Below are 19,905 nucleotides of genomic sequence, written 5' to 3'. Positions count from 1 at the left end.
CTCAAGCAACAGAGGAAACGACGTTAAGGAAGAACAGAGATATAGCGCAGGTATGCTACAGGAAAGTAAATGAAGGTAAAACCAGTCTGAATGTTCAGGGCGGAGATGCACGAGAAGTGGTCAGAGACGACTCTCACGTCTAGGTTCCGGCACAGAGAACCCTACTAAGGGCTAAAAACAGCACTGAATTCACTAGCTCTGAGCTGCCAGGAAAATGACCAGTGCTTTTACAAACCCTAATTTAACAAGATCCATTCTAGAGGAAAGTGATACAATTCAAGAGCAGTTCATGTCCAGGACAGTGTTTTCTGACACTAGTGAAGAAAACCTGAGGACTGAGCTGTAGTCATGTCACATGCATATGCACACACGTGAGCTGCTCCTCCTCTGCCCTAAGAAGCTGGGGAGCCAGCGATACGGTCCTTACTGGAGCTGATGCTCTGAGGTGGTGGCATAGGGCTCGATGAAATCGTCCTTTTCTACGTAGGTGGTGTCACTCTCGGACCGGGATCTACGGCGAGGCTGAGGAATGGCAATGGTCCGGCCAGTCAATGTAGTTGCTAGGATGGCTGCAGCCAGAGCAGATCTACGGACAAAAAGATCCCAGTGAGCCGGTGAGCTGAAGGTTGAACAGCAGGACACATGACTTCATCAAGGGTTACCCTCTCTTCTATAGCGTTAAATGTGTACTGACTATGTGCCCGTAGTCTGTTACGTGCCATCAGACAACCTCATTTCATTCTCATATCCACTGAATGAATAGATATTATTGTCATCTCCATTTTTCATAGAAATTAAATGACTTGTCCAGGATTTCCCAGTAAATAGGAGATGTAACCAGGTCTCTAATCCAGGCAGTCTATATTCATGTAGTTTTCCTATCAAAATGAAAGATTACAATGAAAAAAAGAGGAGATATAAAAAGATATAAAAGATTTTAAAACACCTTTTAAAATCTTGCAAATTATTCAAAACTATAATATGGGGAAGACAAAGTAACAGATTTGCCCCCTTGCCTGAAAAAGAGAAACAAAACAACAGACTTACAACTGTCCTAGCTTACTGCCTGAGAGAATTTCCAGGCCAAAGTGCAGGGAGGAGGGACTGAGGAGGAGCCAGGCAGACTCCCTGAGTTGTGGAGATGGAGCTGAGAGTCTGGGAGTATCAAGGCAGACAGAAAGTACAGGACAGAGCACCAGAAAGGAGAGAGCTGAACAGAGAGAACTCCGGAAATCCGCAGAAGGCCACCCTGAGTGTTCAGTAAAATGCTGCTCAGTACACAAGGGTGAGGCAAGTACCCCAGGCCAGGGGAAGACCCATCCACAAGGGTTAGAGGAACAGTGCCAGGGCTTACACATGGCTGGGGACAGTGCCTGATCCCACCTGACAGACAGGAAGAAATGATAATTCATGGGACATTGGGTACAGTACCCAGAAAGGTCTTGCTTCAGTGGTAGGGAATAATTACCCCAAATTGAGCACTACTCTAGAACTAACAAATCATAAAAGCAACACTCAAAAGATCAAACTGGTTCCAAGTCGCTTAACTGCATCCCAGAACAAAAATCAAGAAGACTTACAGGAATACAAAAATACCCAGCACTCAACAAGGTAAAACTCACAATGTCTATTATGCTGTCGAAGATAACCAGGCACACAAGGAAACAGAAAAACCTGACCCATAAGGAAGAAAGAAACCAATCAAAACCCACTCAGAACTGAACACACCTTAGAATCAGCAGAGAAAAACACTAAGATGGTTATTATAGCTGTATTCTATATCTTCGAAAAGCTAAGTAGAGACATGGAAGATTACAAAAAAGACTTGAACTTCAGGAGATGAAAATTACACTGGAAGGGATGAACAGCAGATCACACGCTGCAGAAGAAAGGATTAGTAAAAGTGAAGGCAAAGCAACAGAAAGTAACCCAAATGAAACACAGAGAGGAAAAACATTATTTGAAAAAAAAAGAGCAGAGTGAGATATGAGATTGAAAACAGTGCCATTGTTTTGTGTTTGAAGCCACTAAGGTTTGCTGTAACTTGTTACACAGGAATAGATAACTAATACAATAGCCTTTCACCAAACAGTGCTGGGACAATTGGATATCTATATGCAAAAGAGTGAACCTGTATCTGCACCTCTCACACCGTATACAAAAATTAACTCAAATGGATCATAGACCTAAATGTAAAGCCTAAAACAATAAAACTTCTAGAAGAAAATATAGGAGATCTGTGTGACCTTAGGTTAGGCAAAGATTTCTTAGATATGATAGTGAAATCATGATCTGTAAAAGAAAAAATTGCTAAGATGAATTTCCTAAAAACTAAGAATTTCTGTTCTTTGAAAGACACTGCTAAGAGGAGAAAAAGAGAAGTCACAAATGGGGAGACAATATTTGCAAATCACATATTTAATAAATGACCTATATCCAGAATATATAAAGAAGTCTCAAAATAAAATAATAGGAACACAAACAACCCAATTTTTAAAAGTAGGCAAAAGATTTGAACAGACACTTCAAAGAAGATATACAGATGGCCAATAAGCACATGAAAAGACGCTCAACACCATTAGTTATTAGAGAAATGCAAAATAAAACCACAATGAGATACCACTACAAACCTATTAGAATGTCCAAAATTGAAAAAATCGGCCAAGACAATCCCTCACGCTCTTCCTTTCCAACCTGGGCCCAGCGAACGGCTCCCCCAAAGAAGGGCGGGGAGAAGGGGCCATTCTGCCATCAGAGAAGGGCAACCAGAGTACCCCACCAACACCACAAGTGTACCCACAGAGTGAGCTCCAAGAGACAGGCCTCCTGGCATATTTCCAGACATCCGGACACTTGTCAGAAAGGAGTTGGGAACTTCAGATGTGCACATGGACGTGGGCTCAACAGAGCTGTCTGGGCCAGAGGCACAGGGAACGTCCCACACCCTATCAGTATATGGTTGTCCAGAAAGCACAACGAAGATGAGGATTCACCAAGAAACTCCACACATTGTTACCTATATGCCTGTCACCACTTCAAAAACCTATGGACAGTCAACATGAACAAGAACTAATGTCAAATACAGTCATGCATCACTTAACAATGGGGACACGTTCTGAGAAATGTGTCGTTAGCCAATTGTTGTTGTGTGAGCATCACAGAGTGCACCTAGACAGACCTAGATGGTACAGCCCACTACACGCCTAGGCTCTATGGTACTGACCTCATGGAACCACCATCGTATATGCGGTCTGTTGTTGACCAAAATGTCGTTATGTAACACACAACTGTAAAATTATAACCCCCACCATACAGACACACAACACACAAGACCAAACCAAGTGTTGGTGAGGATGTGCGAAGCAACTGGAAATCATACGCTGCTGGTGGTGACATAAACAGAATAATAGCTTTGGAAAACAGTTGGGCAGTTTCTCAGTAAGTCAAATATACACCTAGTATATGACACACCTATCCCACTGCTAGATATTTACTTAAGAGAATGAAAGCATATGTGCAAAATTTGTGCACAAATGTTCACAGCAGCTTTATTTCTAAAATAAATAAAAACTGGAAACAACCCAAATATGCACCAACAGGTGAACGGATATACAAATTGTGGCATATTCATATGGAATGGAATTCACATGGAATACTACTCGGCAATCAAAAGGATGAACTACTGATTTTCACAACAAAATGGACGAATCTCAAAATAAGTATGCTGAGTAAAAGAAGCCAGAATAATTATTTTGTGTAATTCCGTCTACAGAAAATTCTAGAAAGTGAGATTCACCTATAGTGACAGAAAGCAGATCAGCGGTTGCCTAGGGATGGGGTGAGGGTGGGGTGGGCAGGGGAATGGGAGGTGGGAGAGGGGCAGGAGGTAAGAATTACAAAGGGGCGTGAGGAAATGTTAGGGGATGATCAATATATTTAATAACTTGATTGTGGTGATGGTTCCATGGGTGTAAACATATGTCAAAACATTATGCATTTTAAATATGTACAATTTATTGTATGTCCATTATACCTCAATAAACTGTTTTAATAAAGATAAAAGGCAAAACGAGTAACAACATACTGTGAAATTTATAATATATAGAATTAAAATGTATGACCACAGTAATACAAAGGATGGGAAGGAAGAAATAGAAGTAAACGGCTGTGAGATCCTTCCTCTATTATACTATACACGAAGTGGAATGATATCAAAGTTTAATTTGAATTTATTTTTTAGAAATAAAAAAATCTAGAAATATGCCAAATTTGCCAAAGTCAAGTTGATATTTTGGATTTATAAAAATTACAATCCAGGAAGGTATACTTGTAAAACACAGGAGATATTTTCTAATGAGTGCACAGCAGGCCTGCCACCAAACGACACGTGTTTGTTTTTCTGCTTGGCAATGGAATACAGAGCTAACCCTCTCAGTATTACTGCTGCTCCGTAAACACTTACGTCCTAATGACACAACATACGGGCTGTCCACACAAGCAGTGAAGAGCTGGACAGACCTACAAGTGCATCGCAGCAACTCGCCACTTGCCAGCTCTGAGACTTCGGGCCAATGACTAACACTTGAGCTCGAAACAGAGCTGCCAACAGGAGCTCTCCGTGGTCAGGGGGAGGGGGAAATGAAATCACGCTTCTGAAGCACTTACCAGAGTCCTCGGCGCACAGTAAACGCTAACGAACAGCTGTACTTGTTATCAAGAGCACACTGAGGGAAAACCAAACACTGCAAGTATTGCAAAGTGCCTTTTTCAGGCGGCGTACACTATTCTAGTTTCAAAGAACACTAAAATGAAGGTACTACCCTTGAAATGAAATTAGTTCTCACTGTTAATAGTCAAGCCACGTATTCACGTATTTTATGGATAAACAACAGTCTAAAATCCTCCTGAGTCTACGGCCTTGGAGGGCACGGGCAGAGTCCCCGGTGTAAGGAGTCAGCTCGCTGGGCCAGGAGCACGGCGGGGCGGGGGTCCCAGGCCCGGCGAGTGAACACACACATCCTTCCTTCCCACCAAGCAGTCCTTTAGAAGGCAGCCTTGTGTTTAAAAAGAACATTACGTGCACAAATTCCTTTCACCACACTATCAAGCTACATACTTCGGCGTTAAGGCTTTATATTTTGAAAAACGCTAATCGCATTCAATTATAAAGTGTGAGAGCCCCACACTCCTGAAAGGGAGAGAAGCCACAGGAGGCACTTCGTTACGGAACCACGATAAGTATTTCAAAGGACGTGACTCTAACGGCCCTGCTTGCGATGTCCTCACCAGTTGGAACGGTTGCAGGCCCAGCACTTGGTGGCCAGCACGGGGCGACCTTGGCATCTGCGCGCCGGGACTCACCTGGGTCTCTCTGGAGAGGGGTTGGGGCTGCGGGGAGGAGGTGTGCGGGGCACGGCTGGCTTCGGTGCGATGCTGGCTGCAGGGAGAAGGCCATGGACGATGTGTTTCTGCCAAATGAAACCCAGCAGAGGTCATGAGTGTATGGGGTCAGCTGGGTCCTGCCACCACCCCTCCCTGGGCCTGGGAGGGGACACCTGCACTGGCCACCCAGGGGTCTAGGCAGGAGGCCCACTCCTCCCCGTTATCCTCAATTCCCAGCAAGCCAGGCAAGCCGGCAGCGCCACTGCAGCTGCCCATTGTGGGGGCTCTGTCACCCTTCCCTCCCCAGAGGGGCTTCCCTGACCGTCTCCCAGAGTCACCCTCCAGCACCTCCACTTGTCTCACAGCACTGCCCACCCCTCCCTCCTCCCCACCCTCCCCCCCCCCCCCGCAGAATGGAAGCTTCCTGAGAGCAGACAACCTGCTCGTGTTTACCAGCCCTGGAACTGGAGCACTTAGCACACTGCCGACACCTGGAAGGGCTTAATCAAGATTTTAGGGTAGTTAATCTCAAAGATGCCGAGTAACAAAAACTAGCTCCTACACACAACGGAAGTCAGAGCACCCTGCCTGAGGCAACTGCGAGTCTCTCAGAAGTGTCTGAGTGTAGCCCAATCTTCATTTTCTATTCACACCTGCTAGAAGCAAAACACCATGACAGCAATGAAGCAAGCTTGTCTTCAGCCTCGAGGTCACAGAGTACAGAGGAAAACACACAATTACTTACTATGTAACTCAGAATTATGCAAAGTGCCAGGGGAGAGAGAAGGACAAAGTGCTGGGGTGGCCCAGGGAGGGAAGGGCTCCTTCAGGTCCGGGGGCCAGCAAGGGGACCTCTAACGTCCTCTTGGAGAAAATCAGAGGCATTTAGACTGGGTCATCAAAGATGGCCACTGCTCTCACATTTGAGAATGTGATGGAAAAGCATTCTAGGAAGAGGGAACGGCATGAACAAAGGAATGAAGAAAGACATTAATGGCAGTGTTCTGGAAATAACAAGTACTCCAGTTTGCTAGAATACAGAGGCGTCTGGGAGGAAGAGGCTAGACCAACAGGCTGGGGGTAAGAATGGGGATTGTTTCCATATAGGAGTTTTGAGGGTCCGGCCCCGTGGCCGAGTGATTAAGTTCCTGCACTCCACTGCAGCGGCCCGGGGTTTCACCAGTTCGAATCCTGGGCGGAGACATGGCACCACTCATCAAGCCACGCTGAGGCAGTGTCCCATATGCCACAACTAGAAGGACCCACAACTCAAAATACACAACTATGTACTGGGGGGCTTTGGGGAGAAAAAAGGAAAAAGAAAATCTTTAAAAAAAAAAAAGTTTTGATACCAGACTAAGGATTTCCATTTAAGAGTTTTGATATTAGATTAAGAAAATCCTAGTGAGCAGCACCCACTGAAATTGGCCCCTGGAAAGAGTAACCAGGCAGCGGTAGGCACATGGTACAGGGGAGAGAAGGGAGGCACAACCAAGGGGAAGAGCCAGGGTTCTGGGCGTTCTACAGGAGCGAGAGATGGCAGAGCTTCCTGCAGCCCCTTCCCCCCACCCAGTTCCACTTGCACCGCCAACCCCAAGAGCAGGCATTCCTGAGCAGCCTCTGCTCTCTGTTCACCTCTCTGGGCAGCACCCACCATGCTGCATTTGTCAAGCAATTTGACAGTTTAACGCCCCCTCCTGCCCCGTCCCCCTCCGCCTGGGAGATCCTCAAGGACAAGAAAGGGTTTTCTTTGCCTTTGAATTCCCAGGGGTTGGCAACCAGTAGGTCCTCTAAAAAGGCATCACGAGTTTTGTTTTGTTTGTTTTGTTTTTTGAAAGAGTGAATTCCCCCACAGTATGTTGACCACCTCTCACTTGTACCACTATAATCATTTCCTAAGTGCGGTCCTCCCGCCTCAGTCTCTAAAACACGGGATGAACCTATCTCAACCCAGCAAGAAAACCCTCATGGGCAGCCCCACTCTCTTGATGACGGGGAAATGGTCTAGCATGGCACCAAAGGCTGCCACCAGTTGATTCCTACCAATGGACACAGATTCATTTCTTGCCACCCCGCTTCATCCCGACACACACGCTCTATGCTTTAGCATTCAGAATTGCCTTCCTTTTCCCAAACAGCAAATAATTCATTCTTCCTCAGGCTTTTGTAAAGGCTGTTTTCTCCACCTGAATTCTCTTTACTCCCCCTCAGGGCCCAGGTGAACTCTCCAGACTGACTTTGCTGCCCCTTCCCTGGTACACGCCTCTACGGCAGTTCTCGCCTTACCATGTTGTGCTGAATTACTTATGGGTTTGTCTATCCTTTAGACGGTGTGGCCACAGGGTGTCAATCAATTGTTGGTATCAGGCACACAGTCGGAACTCAATAATGCAATAAAAAGCTCAATAAACATGCCGAGTTAGCAAAACTGCAATGCAAAAATATCCTTCAGCTATGTCTCCATTGCTTCTCAACATCCACCTAAGATGACTACAGCAGGTGGTAGGGCTGAGAACAGGAAGTCAAGTCAGACACGCTTTCTAACCTCGATTTCAAACAGAATTCAGGAGTGCCCTTATCACAATGCTTTCTCTGCATTTCAAGTATTATGTTTATGGAGAACTGGATGTAAGTAGGTTTGGAGTTCGCCAGGCAAGTATGGAACAGAGAGAGGAATTAGAAATTAGGGCTGGAAACAAGGGCAGTAAGGACATTGGTAAGATCAACAGATGGGGAGCGTCGGGCGGGGGGGGGGGGGGACGGGATTGTTGGAGTCAAGTGGGTAGAATCCAGGGAACTTGCTGATGGGGTGTGGTGGATGGCGGAGGCAGGAATCAAGAATGACGTCCCGTTGGGGACACCTGGCAGTGGAGCAGGTTTGGGCCAGGCAGGAGTGAACCCCCCCACACGGGAGCGAATGTTGCAGCGGAGACAGGGACAGGTTCCTGCCCGACTGAGGCCGACTTTGGGATAAAGGATTCTCTAGAATACGAAAAATCAGGGCTTGTCAAACGGAAAACCACTTCCTCTCGTGCGGCTACCTTCCCTCAATCTCAGCCAAGTCCTGACCCTCTTAACTCCCGGCCCCTGGGCCAGAGCGCAGGCCGGCAGAGGATCTACTCACAAACTGGCTCTTGCGGCCTCTCCGAAATCCCAGGAGCATCCTTGCTTCGGGAGGTGACTAGACCAGGGCTGGACGGACAAGCGGATCGCCGAACCCAGAACCGCTCCCTAAAGCCTGTTCGGCTCCCGCTGGCCTTAGCCCCAGACGCCTTCTCTACCCACTGGACTTCGCAACCACCACGTCTGCCATTGGCTCTGCTTTCTCGCCGGCCAATCAGAACCAAGGTTACTTCATACCCGTCGCTCGTGGCAACCAGCGTGTCCCATTCAAATCCTCTCCAGGGCGGACACGGTACGTGCTGTCCGTCCTCTGATTGGTCAGATCCGGTGTCGCTCTCTGACGCCATAGCCTATCCGGCGCTACGGGAGGCGGAGGGCGGGCAAGACGAAGGACTGGGCCTGCGGCGGGCGGGGGCGGGGAACGCGGAAGTGGCCCGTCGCAGGTAATGTCTGCGGAGCCCCGAGCCCGGGCCCGAGGCGGGGCTCCTGCCGGCTCAGCCCGCGCCCTGGGCTGGACTGAGGAGCCACTACGCGGACCGGGCGGGGGTCTCAGGGGCCAGGCAGGTGACGGAAATGAGGGACGCGGCTGCCAGGACAGGCATCTCCTGCTTCTGAGCTTTTGGCAGATAATTCAGTCTGTTAAAGAGCCCCCTGCAGGCGGGCGCCTGCCAGAGAGGCCCCGGCTTGGCGTGGACTGTGGGCCCGGGTGCGGGAGAGCCTGCTCAGGTGCCGTCTTGCGTTCCCCTCGTCAGATCGAGGCCGCCGATGGAAGGGAAGCCCGCTGATGGCAGAGGCCCCGTGCACGTGCCTTTTGGGCACATTGTGGCCAACGAGAAGTGGCGCGGGTCGCAGCTGGCGCAGGAGATGCAAGGTCGGTGGGCTGCCCTCTGCATACACCCTCTCTCTCCTCACCCCACTTTTTAAAAACATTCTACCCCTTTGCGGCCTTTTCATCCGAAGCTCACGGAACTCCCTTTCTTGTCTGTATTTTAAGGGAAAATTAAACTCGTTTTTGAGGCTGACCTGACACCTGTAGATTTTTACTTGTCCAGCAGATCCTGCATTCTTTATGTCACGGAAGCTGACTTGGTGGCAGGAAACGGCTACAGAAAGAGGCTTGTTCGGGTTAGAAATGTAAGTACTGAATTAAAGAAACTAAAATTAAGGGCCGGTTAATTAGTGGTTAAGTTCCCGTGCTCTGGTTGGGCGGCCCAGGGGTTCGCCGGTTTGGATCCTGGGCACGGACCTAGCACCGCTCATCAGGCCATGCTGAGGCCGTGTCCCACATAGCAGAGCCAGAGGCACACAACTAGAATCTACAACTGTGTACTGGGGGGCTTTGGGGAGAAGAAGAAGAAAAAAAAAGGAAGATTGGCAACAGCTGTTAGCTCAGGTGCCAGTCGTTAAAAAAAAAGAAACTAAAATTGAAAATTGGCTTCTATTCCCCCCCCACCCCCCGTTATTCCTTGGAATAATTGATATAAAACCATTGGTCATTCCAAGAGCTTAATCTTGAAAGCAATTTTGTTACAAAATGGTTTACTGGTTTTTTTTTTTTCTTTGAAGTCCAGTAATCTTCAAGGGATTGTAGTAGTTGAAAAAACGCAGATGAGTGAACAGTATTTCCCCGCCGTGCAGAAGTTCACTGTGCTGGATCTCGGGATGGTGTTGCTTCCAGTGGCCAGCCAGACCGAAGCATCCTGCCTCCTTGTCCAGTTAGTAAGTACTCATTCCCGCTCCTCCACGATAGCCCTGCCTGACGGGCTCTCGCCTGGCCTTCGTGGGTCCTTTACTCCAGCAGCTGCCTTTACCATAGATGCTATCCGTCAGGCTGATCCATGTCATTCCCTGTGTTGGTTTATAAAAGCTTTTAGAGGACTTGAACTTCAGAAGCTGCCTCTGCAGCCAGCTGAGCTTGCCGCCCATTCTAGGCAAGTGGATAACAAAGTGAACAAGTTGCAGACCTGATTTCAGACGGCCAGGCTGTGCTGGCTCCATCATTCATTATTCTTCACTTATGCTGGTGACAGTGTCAACTACCATCTGCTTTGCCTCATCCCCGCATATCATTTATGAAGCATCAGCACTTTTGTGCGCAAGTTTGTTTTGGGTTTTTTTTTTCATTTTAAACTTGGTTCTTCATTGTCCTGATTATTCAGCTTTGTTGTACTTTAGAATTTCTTGGGGAAATTTTAGAAATAGTGATGCGTGAGCCTTACCTCAGACCAATTGAAAATCAGAACGTGGGGGTCGGGCTTGAGCCTGTTTTTGTTGTTGTGTTGTTTTTAAATCTCTCCCTTTGATGTGTAATTAGGGTTGAGGACCAAATTGGAAATGCAGGCAGCCCTGTGTGGCTCACAGATCCCTCTCCACCACATCCCATAACCACCGCTAACTGAACACTGGGTTTCTCCTTTGATAGCTTCCTCCAGGCCCTGGATTAGGCAGGTCCAGATTAGGTAGAGCCATCGTTTAATCCCATACAACTGAAATGTTTCTTAGTGGACCATAGGCACGTGGTTGAATTCCTCAGACTATGTTTTCATTGGTTTTATCCTAAGCATTCTGAAATCTCAAGTTTTTGTAAATTAATTTTTATCTCTTACTCTTCTGTGTAGTCATATGGTTCATCTTTCAATAATTTTGTTGGTGTTTGAAAAATTATATTCATGGTATGTGAAAACATTTGTAGCGGTAAGTCAAGCTGAACCAAACGGAAGAACTAAATTTCCACAAATTTTTAAGAAAACTGCCAGTCCTCTAGAGGGCGCTCACATGCTTTTCCTTTAATTTCGGTTCAGGTTCAAGAGCAAGCCAAAGAGCCCAGTAAGAACCCTTTTCTCAGGAAGAAGCGGCCTCTGATCTCAGAGTTGTCCCTCCTTCGAACTGTGCAACAGATCCCAGGAGTTGGGAAAACGAAAGCTGTCCTTCTGCTCCAGAAGTTCCCAAGTATCCAGCAGCTGAGTAACGCTTCCGTCCCAGACCTGGAGCCCGTGGTGGGGCCGGCGGTGGCACAGCACGTCCACGGCTTCTTCACGCAGTCCAGCTGACGGCTCTTCTCGTGGCGTCCACTGATTTCTCCTTTAGACACAAACAACAGGATCTTGTTTTTTCAGATTGAAAAACCAAGAAACAAGATTTCCTCTCACAGCAACTAGTGAAAGATGAGGTGCGGCCTGCACGGCACCTGCCAGTTGTCTCGCCCTGCTCTCTGGGCTCAGGCATGCGAGTGAGCGGGCCCCGATGGCGCTGCCCTCGTCCTGCTGGCATGAAGAGGGCCGGCAGAGATGCTCCCAAGAGCGTCGGTTTAATTAGGAATTCTCAGATTCAGCAGAAAGCCAGCTTGGACAGATTTTAATGTGTGACCTTGGCCTGCATCTATCATGGAAAGGTCTTACCAAGTTTCAGGTGGAGGATGTGACCATGTAAAGGACACAGACCGACAACGGAGCACTGTGTACCCTAAGCCCCTTGTTCCTGGAGGCAGAGCCACGGTTCTTCAGGGCTGGTCTGAATGAATAGACCTGTGCTTTGAGGGCTGCTGCCAGTGTAAATACACAATTGTACCGCCTTTTTTCTCCCTCCCTTCCGCTCCCCCTCCCTCCCTTCCTGGTGGCTGCACAGTTTGCTTATGGTCACTGGGCACGTCTCCTGAACACAGAAAGCCTGAAGTTTGGAGTCCCCATTTAAAGATAAAAAGCCATGTGTGTGAGGGAGGAAAAGAATGTGTTTGTAAATGCAGAGCCCAACAGTGGGAAGACGTACAGGAAGATGGCAGGGACGGCTGCATCCAGAGGACAGCTGGAGCCGGGGGTGAAGAGGTACAGCTGCCCATTCAAAAAAAATACAATTACAGAAACGAAATAACATGAAAGCTCTTTAAGTCCTGTTTTGTGAAGTGTTAGTAATTTTTAAAAAAATCAAACACAATAAAAACATTTTGAGCATTAGGGTAGAAACAGTTTGAAAGAGAAGGCAATTAAAGTGAAATAAAAGTGAAACACATTAACTCAGGCAAATGCATGTGTTTATTTAAATATTTATACAAAAATAGCCCTAAGAGCAGTGAATAGACTTTCCCAAACGTGGGTGCTTCCCTTTTGATATTGCACACTAGAAAATACTTAAATTCTTGTTAATTCTCAAAATTAGATTTCAGCGCTCTATTTTTGTAGCTATATAACTTGTACTGTGTCAACAGTGACTCTTATTAGAATCACGGTGTCATCCAACACGTAGCAAGAGAAATCCCATAGTAAGAATGTCATTTTAAAAAGTCAAATAGAGCTTTAAACTTGAATCACATATCTTTATCTTATAAAATGTTTTTAACCCACATTAAAGACTCTTAAAATATACAATTATGTACCTTCTACTTTAAACAAAATGAAGAATGTTTTGAGTATCAAACAGTATATTATCTACCTTGTAGACAGCATCTTCATCTAACACTGCCACTGTGTTAGCAACTTTTAAATGACATGAAACTAGGGGAAAAGCTGCTTCCTCAACGGTTTTTTAATCTAGCAAGTCATGGCAAATTTGGCACTCTATAGACTTTACCTGGAAATAGCATTCCTGTTACGTAGAGATAATAGTAAAGTCTTGTCGTTTTAGTAGGAAGCCCCCCTTAGGAAGCAGCTCTTTGAACAGTTTCTGGTAACACTAATTTACATCTGTCATTATAGTCCCTTGACCTGCCTTAATTTGAGGTCATCTGAACTCTGAGTTAAGGAACGATCTGTTATCCAAATGTGGAAACGTACAAATATAGGTAACCCCAATTTAATTCTACTAGTAACTAAAGGTCAGAATTGTAGCTGTTAAAAATAGTTATATTTTCAACACTATTGTATTTACGTAAATAGTTTATATAATAAATAACTTGCAGCAATATGGTGACACTCCCCAAATAAGTTTGTTTTCCACAATTCTAGAGGTTTCTAGTTACTTTCGTTCATAAAGACATATCAATTCTAAGTTTACGCTGTGAGAAAAACAGGATTTGAGAATGTTTAGAAATGTCCCATTATGGCACAAATCGGAAGGCCTCGTCAGCACAGGAATGTCCTGGGCCTGAACGTTTTGCTCCCTCACATTAGTACAAGGAACTGTCGGGGTTGAGGAGGCTGAAAGGAGACAGGAGCTTCTTCTTGGCCTGAGGCCTCGCAACCCCAGCCGCCGGGAGGCACAAGGTGCTGGCTGACTTCTGTCTGTTCTTGTTGGCGCCCCAACTCAAAAAAGAAAGCTTTTTCGAGATCTTCTTGGTCTTATCAGTTTTATCATCATCATCTATGGCTAAGCAGATCATGGAGTAGGTCTTCTGCATTCCCACAGAGTATGTGGCACTCTTACTATGCTGCACGTAGAAGAAGAAGAAAAAGGACGTTAGAAATCCTCAAGACATCTGATAAATGCCTGCCAAGTCTGAGACTCATGCTGCAATTATAGCATCCTCTTTAAAATTAAGTGGATAGAATTCTGAACCTCGGGCAACCAACACTTAACATAGAATTAGGTTCTTAAGATCAAGGACAATTTGTAAGGAATAATACTCAGTAGTAGTAATTGAGGCTAGGGACCACTACTCACTTTTTAGGATTCTTATTTGAAAAAGCAATACGTACTCATGGTCAACAGTATGAAAACACATCCAGGGAACAGCAGGTGTCCCTCCCACGTTGGCTTCCACAGGGCCTCCCCTCAGGTAACCACTATTCCTGTTACACTTTGAGAGGGAACGTTCATATACGGGTGTTGACAAGGACGTGTGTAAGTCCACGTCACCATTTGTCTTAAAAGGAATACACTACACACACTGCTCTGCACCCTGCTTTCTTCACTGAATGTATCTCAGATGTCAGTTCGCACAGTAGGTACAGATCAACTTCACCCTCTTTAAAGACAATCTAGAATCCACAGTGAAGATACTGTTAACTTTTTTCTCTATTTTTTAAACTCGTGAAATATACATAACATAAAATATGCCATTTTAACCATTTTTAAGTGTCCGCTCGTGGCTTTAAGTACATTCACACTGTCGCACAACCGTCACCACCATCCCTCTCCAGAACTTTTTCATCTTCCCCAAGTGAAACCCTATGCCCATTAAACACTACTAAGAACTCTTAAAGGATTGAGTTGGACTCAAATAGGAAATCTGAAGAAACCTGCTTTCTAGACATTCCCAGTGGGTTACCACCTGCTTCTAAGGTTCGCCAAACCTTGAGACTGCTCTTTTCACCAATGTTTAGTGATATCTACTAGGTTCCAGGCACTGAAATCAGGCCATTTATATAAATACACCCACGAGAGATCTAAAGTGAGTGGGACCATTGCGGGAGGCAGCATAGAGAAGGGGTATCCATCAGAAAATGTCCCTCCTGAGTTTGCCTCCTTTGGATTAAGATGCCTCTCCCTTTTCTATGAAACTGCCCATTAATCCCACCGTGCTCTACAGGACACACAGCATCATTAAAAGCAATCATGAAACAAACAGTCCTGGAGGTAGATTTGATGCCTGCAAATGTTTTCCAAACCTTAGCCTGCTGAGAGTCGGTCTAGCATCCTTCTAACCACTCCCTTACAAACACCCTCTATTCTCTTCCATACTCCAGCCAGCAACACTCCACCCTGCCTCTCCGGGCCCGCATCCCAACAGATGCGCATTTCTGTTAGTGCCATCGAGGCGATTCTCAGCCACTACAGTATGACAACTGACGGATGGATGGTATGGTTCCCCGACCAGGAAGTGAACCCGGACTGCTGCGGCCAGAGTGAGCCAGTCTTACCCACCAGACCCCCAGGGCTGGCTATGCACGTTACTGGAGGGTGTTCAAGCCACTGGCTTCCCTTCTAACTGTGACCCCTACACCTCTGCTGGGCAGCCCCATTACCTGGCATGCCTACATTTCCCTAGTATTTCACTCCTTTTCTAGATACCTTCTCTCAAGCCCCTCCTATCTGATATCCTTGCCTTATACTTAATTGCATCTGTCCCCAAACTGAAGTGCTCCTCTGTGCCTGGATCTCAATCCCTCTCTCCTCCAGGTCTCCCCTCCTTCCTGCACGCCTGTCTCCCAGACCTTTCCCACCAGCACACACACACACAGCCCGCCTTCTTTGAAAAGCTCTCCTTTTCCCTATGTCCCCCCTCCCAGCTACCACCCCAACATCTCTGCTCCCTTTCCCAGTTTTCCCCCCTGCTCGTTCACTTTTTTTTCCTGTCCTCATCCAGCATGCTCCCCACCATCTTCCCGGGGCACCTCTCGGGAACTCTCAGGGCTTTATGGAACACAGTGTGAAACCACTGCACCAGTCTACTTCTTACATTATACTGATGAGGAAATGGCCCAGGGAGGGTATTAACCTGTGGAAGCTCACACAGCCTATCCAGAGCAGACAGGGCCCGATTCCAGCTCTTGGATTCTTCCCACTACACCAGTAGTATTCAAAATGTGCTCCGTGGAGGAGTACTAGGGACCCCACCATAATCCAGAGAGAGTGGGGCAGCAGGTAACAATTTAGCTCGAGCACTGGGCTTCATTGTTCTCATTATTTGGTTTTGTTTGAAGAAAAGGCTTGGCAGTTAAAAACAGTGCTCTGTTGTCATTATCTAAAGTCCTTGCTGGGTGAAAAGAATAGCCACATCACAGTTATCAGTATAAAGCACCTATCATGAACCCAACCGTCTTCCCATTTTCCTGAGGCTCAGGGCTGTTCCTTGACGCCTCAGGTCACACAACTGGTGGGAAAGCCAGGAGTGAAATCCAGGCAGTCTGAGTATAGAATCCTTGCATTTAACAGGACTCAGATTCTTCATTGTCCTGGTTCAAAGACATGATGGGGTTGAAAGATAAGCCCTTCCATCTCTTTCCAGGGGGCAGGCCTGCTCTGCAAGGCCACGCCCCCTGGCTGTGCCCCCTACTCCAGCCCTCAGTCCAGAGCCCATTCTTTTCTTTATCCTTATGTGGACAAACTTCTTTTCTGTTTCTGGATGGCACCTTCATCACTTGTCCAGCAATGGTATGGATTCCACTCCTGAAAGTACCATTTCCTAGGCTCCTTTCTCCCAAGGTGCTCTGTGAGTCCTTTGACTTCTTTATCTCTTTTTTAACTTTTGAGAAAGATTAGCCTTGAGCTAACATCTGCCGTCAACCCTCCTCTTCTTTTGCTAAGGAAGACTGGCCCTGAGCCAACATTCATGCCCATCTTCTTCTACTTTATATGTGGGACCACTGCCACAGCATGGCTTGATAAGCGGTGCATAGGTCCATGCCCAGGATCCGAACTGGTGAACCCCAGACCGCTGAAGGGGAGTATGAGAATTTAACCACTGCACCACTGGGCTGGCCCCTCTTTTTTTTTAAATTGAGATATAATTCATATACCATACAATTCACCCTTTTAATACAATTCAGGGCTTTTTAGTATATTCACAGAGTTGGGCACCACCACTACCTAATTTGAGAACACTTCCATCTCCCTCAAAGGAAACCCTGCACCCAGCAGCAGCGACTCCCCATTCCCCAGTGCCCCAGCTCCAGCCCCGGGCAACCGCTAATCTACATTCAGTTTCTACGGATTTCTTATCAAGGGCCTTTCACAGTCCATTCACTCTCCAACCCTCTCTAGTCTAAGTTCTGTTGCCATCTCAGCACCAAGTGTCCTTTTGTTCTGCTGCCAAACAGAAGACAGCCGGCTCCGCCCTCATTCTCCTCCGCCTCTGAACTGGATTCAACGCCACCCACCACTCTCCTCTTGATTTCAGAAGCTCCCTTCACCCTCCCTCCCGGAGCTCTCCCTGACAACTTCCTCTGCGCCTCCTTCTCTCCTGACTGCCCTCCAGACGCCGGGGTCTCAGGCTTCCGTCCTCGCCCTCGGCCCGCACAGGAGTGTCCTCTAGTCTCTGCAGCTTTAGACATCATCTCTATGCCCATGATGCTCAAATACTTATTTCTAGCTCTGCCTTCTCCCTTGAACTGAAGATTTGAACCTGGACGCGTATGTGAAACACTGACATAGCTCCTGGGTTCTCTCTCCGCTGTCTCCCTCACCGCTGCTCCCCGTCATTAGGGAAAATGATGCAGCTGTTCACACCAAAACCTGACAAGCCATCTCTCTTTCTACCATCTTTTTACGCAGTCCTCTACAAATCCCTGCCAGCTCTACCTGCAAACCATGTCTCTGGCGCATCCCCCTCTGTCCTGTCCTGTCACCTGCACTAGTGTAAGCTGCCAGCGCCGCTGGCCCAGACGACCGCACGGTCAGCCTCCAGGCAGCAGACCTGCTCCTAAAATAAACACCATACCACACCATTCCCCTTCTTAGAAGGTTCAACCGCTCCAATGTGGCCCTGCCTCCCTGCCACCTCCCTTCCTGCCACTCTCTCCCTTGTCAGGAAGCTCCAGCCAGCAGCCCCTGTTTCTGTTCCTCTGGCAGGAGAAGCTTGTTCCTGCCACAGCGTCTCTGCAGCTGTCGGTCCCCCTGCCTTGCCCAGATGCTCCCCCGTCCCTCTTCAAATGGCCGGCTCCTCACTGTCACTCAAGTCTCAGTGTAAGTCTAGAGGGGCCTCTCCCACCCCGAGTCATTCTATCAGGTTACACGTTTTCTTTTCTTTACACACTTATCAAAATCACAACTACTTATTTGCTTACTCAGGGCCAGCTCTGTGGGGGCAGGAAGCTGATCTGATTAGATCAAGCTGCAGCTCCAACGCTAAGAAGGGCCTGGCCCGCAGCTGAGGCTCAGTCAGCATTTGTTGAAGGAATAAAGGAAACTTGTTACCAAGGGAAACATCTAAGGTACATCATTAAATGTGGCAAAGAGCCGAAGAGTATGTCTGCAACGATTCCTCCCCCTTGGGGGAAAAAAGGATACAGAGGAAGATTGGCAACAGATGTTAGTCAGGACCAATCTTCCTCACCAAAAAAAAAAAGCAAAACAGTTTTCCAATAATCTCTTTGACCCAAGGTGAGCACATCCCACTGATGAAGAGCTTAGGAATTCAGTGTGTGGCATGTTACAAATGCAGGCAGGAGGCACAGGGCCTGGTAAAGACCGCCTTCACTCCGCATCACTATTTCCTGCCAGGGGGTGTCAGCACTCACCATGGACGAGGCAGAGTCCAGGAGGCTCACAACCTTCATCTCAATGGCGTCCTCACCAAAGCTCTTCAGCAGCTTCATGACCTCGCTCAGCGTCAGCCACTTACAGTCCACGTTTTGAATGGAAACAATATAATCTCCTTCCTTGGCTCCTGCCAGCTACAAAAATGTGATTTAAAGAAAGGTCAACGTTCTGTTCATTCAAATGCCTGAATCAGTTCCCAAGTTCATTAACAAAACAGATGTTTGTCTATGTGTGCTTCAAGAAAGCAAACATTAATCCTTTCCTCTTGGGGCACGTAGCACCCATGAGAGGCCTTTTGCATAAAGTCAGCCTTTACTTAAAGGAACCCTGAATTCCTTCAGCAGGATCTCTCTGTGCAGCTTTCTTTGTATTTTACCAGTCTGCCTGCCCGCAAAGATGCCAGACGTCCAGAAGGGTCCCTGCTTACCGCAGCGGAGCAGTGAGGATCCAGGAAGTGGACTTGGACTGGGGAGTTTCCCCTCAAGGTGAACCCCAAGTCCCCTTCTTCTGCAGTGAAGCGAAGAGTTCGAGGGGGTGTCCATCTCTTGTTAGCCGAAAACACAGATAAGGGGCCCTTCGGAAGAGAGCATCATTAGGTGTAGGGTCTGAAGGCTGAATCGGGCATTTGAAAACTAAAGGGAGGACGTCCTTGCAAGTTTCACCCGACCTTGCTCAGAGAATATACACTACAGCACTCATACGAGAACGTGAACTGCCATTTCTCTACAAGAGCGCATCTATTTCCAATCAAGTTATCCTTTTAAAATTATCTTGGGGCCGGCCCCGTAGCCAAGTGGTTAAGTTCGCGCGCTCTGCTTTGATGGCCCAGGGTTTCGCCGGTTCGAATCCTGGGTGCAGACATGGCACCGCTCATCAGGCCATGCTGAGGCGGCGTTCCACATGCCACAACTAGAAGGACCCACAACTAAAAATACACAACTATGTACCGGGGAGCATTGGGGAGAAAAAGGAAAAATAAAATCTTAAAAAAATAATAATAAAAAAATAAAATAATATAATCTTAATTAAAATTATCTTATATAAAATCTAATTAAAAAATAAAAACCATCTAAAAATAGCCTCTTACATATGTGCACCTTATAAAAGCTGTCCCCTTGGGTCATTATGAAATAAGCGTTTGACATACTAGCTTCTGGAAGAAGTCAGCTGCTGTCACCTTGGAGAGCTGTGGAAGTATAATTTCAACCTCCTGCTCAGTTTTAGCTGGAAAAGAAGATGAAAAGTGAAAGCATAAATGTTTCCATAATT

At 46.9% G+C, this 19,905-nt stretch overlaps 3 protein-coding genes across 7 annotated transcripts in view; 1 reads left to right on the top strand and 2 right to left on the bottom strand.

Moving 5' to 3' along the window:
- The window catches only part of CEP89 (centrosomal protein 89), a 74,659-nt gene extending 66,015 nt beyond the window's left edge, over positions 1-8,644 (bottom strand). For all 3 annotated transcript variants that reach the window (XM_046683641.1, XM_046683643.1, XM_046683642.1), the window contains exons 1-3: positions 8,507-8,644; positions 5,362-5,468; positions 428-586 (exon numbers count right to left, since the gene is read on the bottom strand). In XM_046683641.1, coding sequence (XP_046539597.1) covers positions 428-586; positions 5,362-5,468; positions 8,507-8,545 — 305 coding nt within the window. In that variant the 5' untranslated portion in view covers positions 8,546-8,644. The remainder of the gene's footprint in view (positions 1-427; positions 587-5,361; positions 5,469-8,506) is intronic.
- A 282-nt stretch (positions 8,645-8,926) lies between these two features.
- On the top strand, positions 8,927-12,514 carry FAAP24 (FA core complex associated protein 24). Its single transcript, XM_046682248.1, has 5 exons — positions 8,927-8,948; positions 9,258-9,376; positions 9,500-9,639; positions 10,072-10,224; positions 11,307-12,514. Exons 2-5 carry the CDS (start codon positions 9,271-9,273, stop codon positions 11,553-11,555), a joined length of 648 nt encoding a protein of 215 aa, XP_046538204.1. The 5' UTR covers positions 8,927-8,948; positions 9,258-9,270; the 3' UTR covers positions 11,556-12,514.
- Position 12,515: 1 nt separating this feature from the next.
- Positions 12,516-19,905, bottom strand: part of RHPN2 (rhophilin Rho GTPase binding protein 2) — a 50,027-nt gene continuing 42,637 nt past the window's right edge. For all 3 annotated transcript variants that reach the window (XM_046682244.1, XM_046682247.1, XM_046682245.1), the window contains 4 exons: positions 19,784-19,860; positions 19,064-19,210; positions 18,615-18,770; positions 12,516-13,864 (listed from right to left, as the gene is read on the bottom strand). In XM_046682244.1, coding sequence (XP_046538200.1) covers positions 13,604-13,864; positions 18,615-18,770; positions 19,064-19,210; positions 19,784-19,860 — 641 coding nt within the window. In that variant the 3' untranslated portion in view covers positions 12,516-13,603. The remainder of the gene's footprint in view (positions 13,865-18,614; positions 18,771-19,063; positions 19,211-19,783; positions 19,861-19,905) is intronic.

Source organism: Equus quagga, chromosome 13 (genome assembly GCF_021613505.1).
Source record: "Equus quagga isolate Etosha38 chromosome 13, UCLA_HA_Equagga_1.0, whole genome shotgun sequence".
In the NCBI taxonomy this organism is placed as follows: Eukaryota; Metazoa; Chordata; class Mammalia; order Perissodactyla; family Equidae; genus Equus; species Equus quagga.
Note: the sequence above shows the minus strand (reverse complement) of the source record. Positions and strands in the feature narration are given on the sequence as shown.

Bases quoted from the DNA above. Each gene is read 5' to 3' on its own strand.
- FAAP24 (XM_046682248.1), top strand. From the start codon at position 9,271: ATGGAAGGGAAGCCCGCTGATGGCAGAGGCCCCGTGCACGTGCCTTTT. The intron at 9,377-9,499 runs GTCGGTGGGCTG...CTGTATTTTAAG, and splicing joins GCTGGCGCAGGAGATGCAAG to GGAAAATTAAACTCGTTTTT. The intron at 10,225-11,306 runs GTAAGTACTCAT...ATTTCGGTTCAG, and splicing joins CCTGCCTCCTTGTCCAGTTA to GTTCAAGAGCAAGCCAAAGA.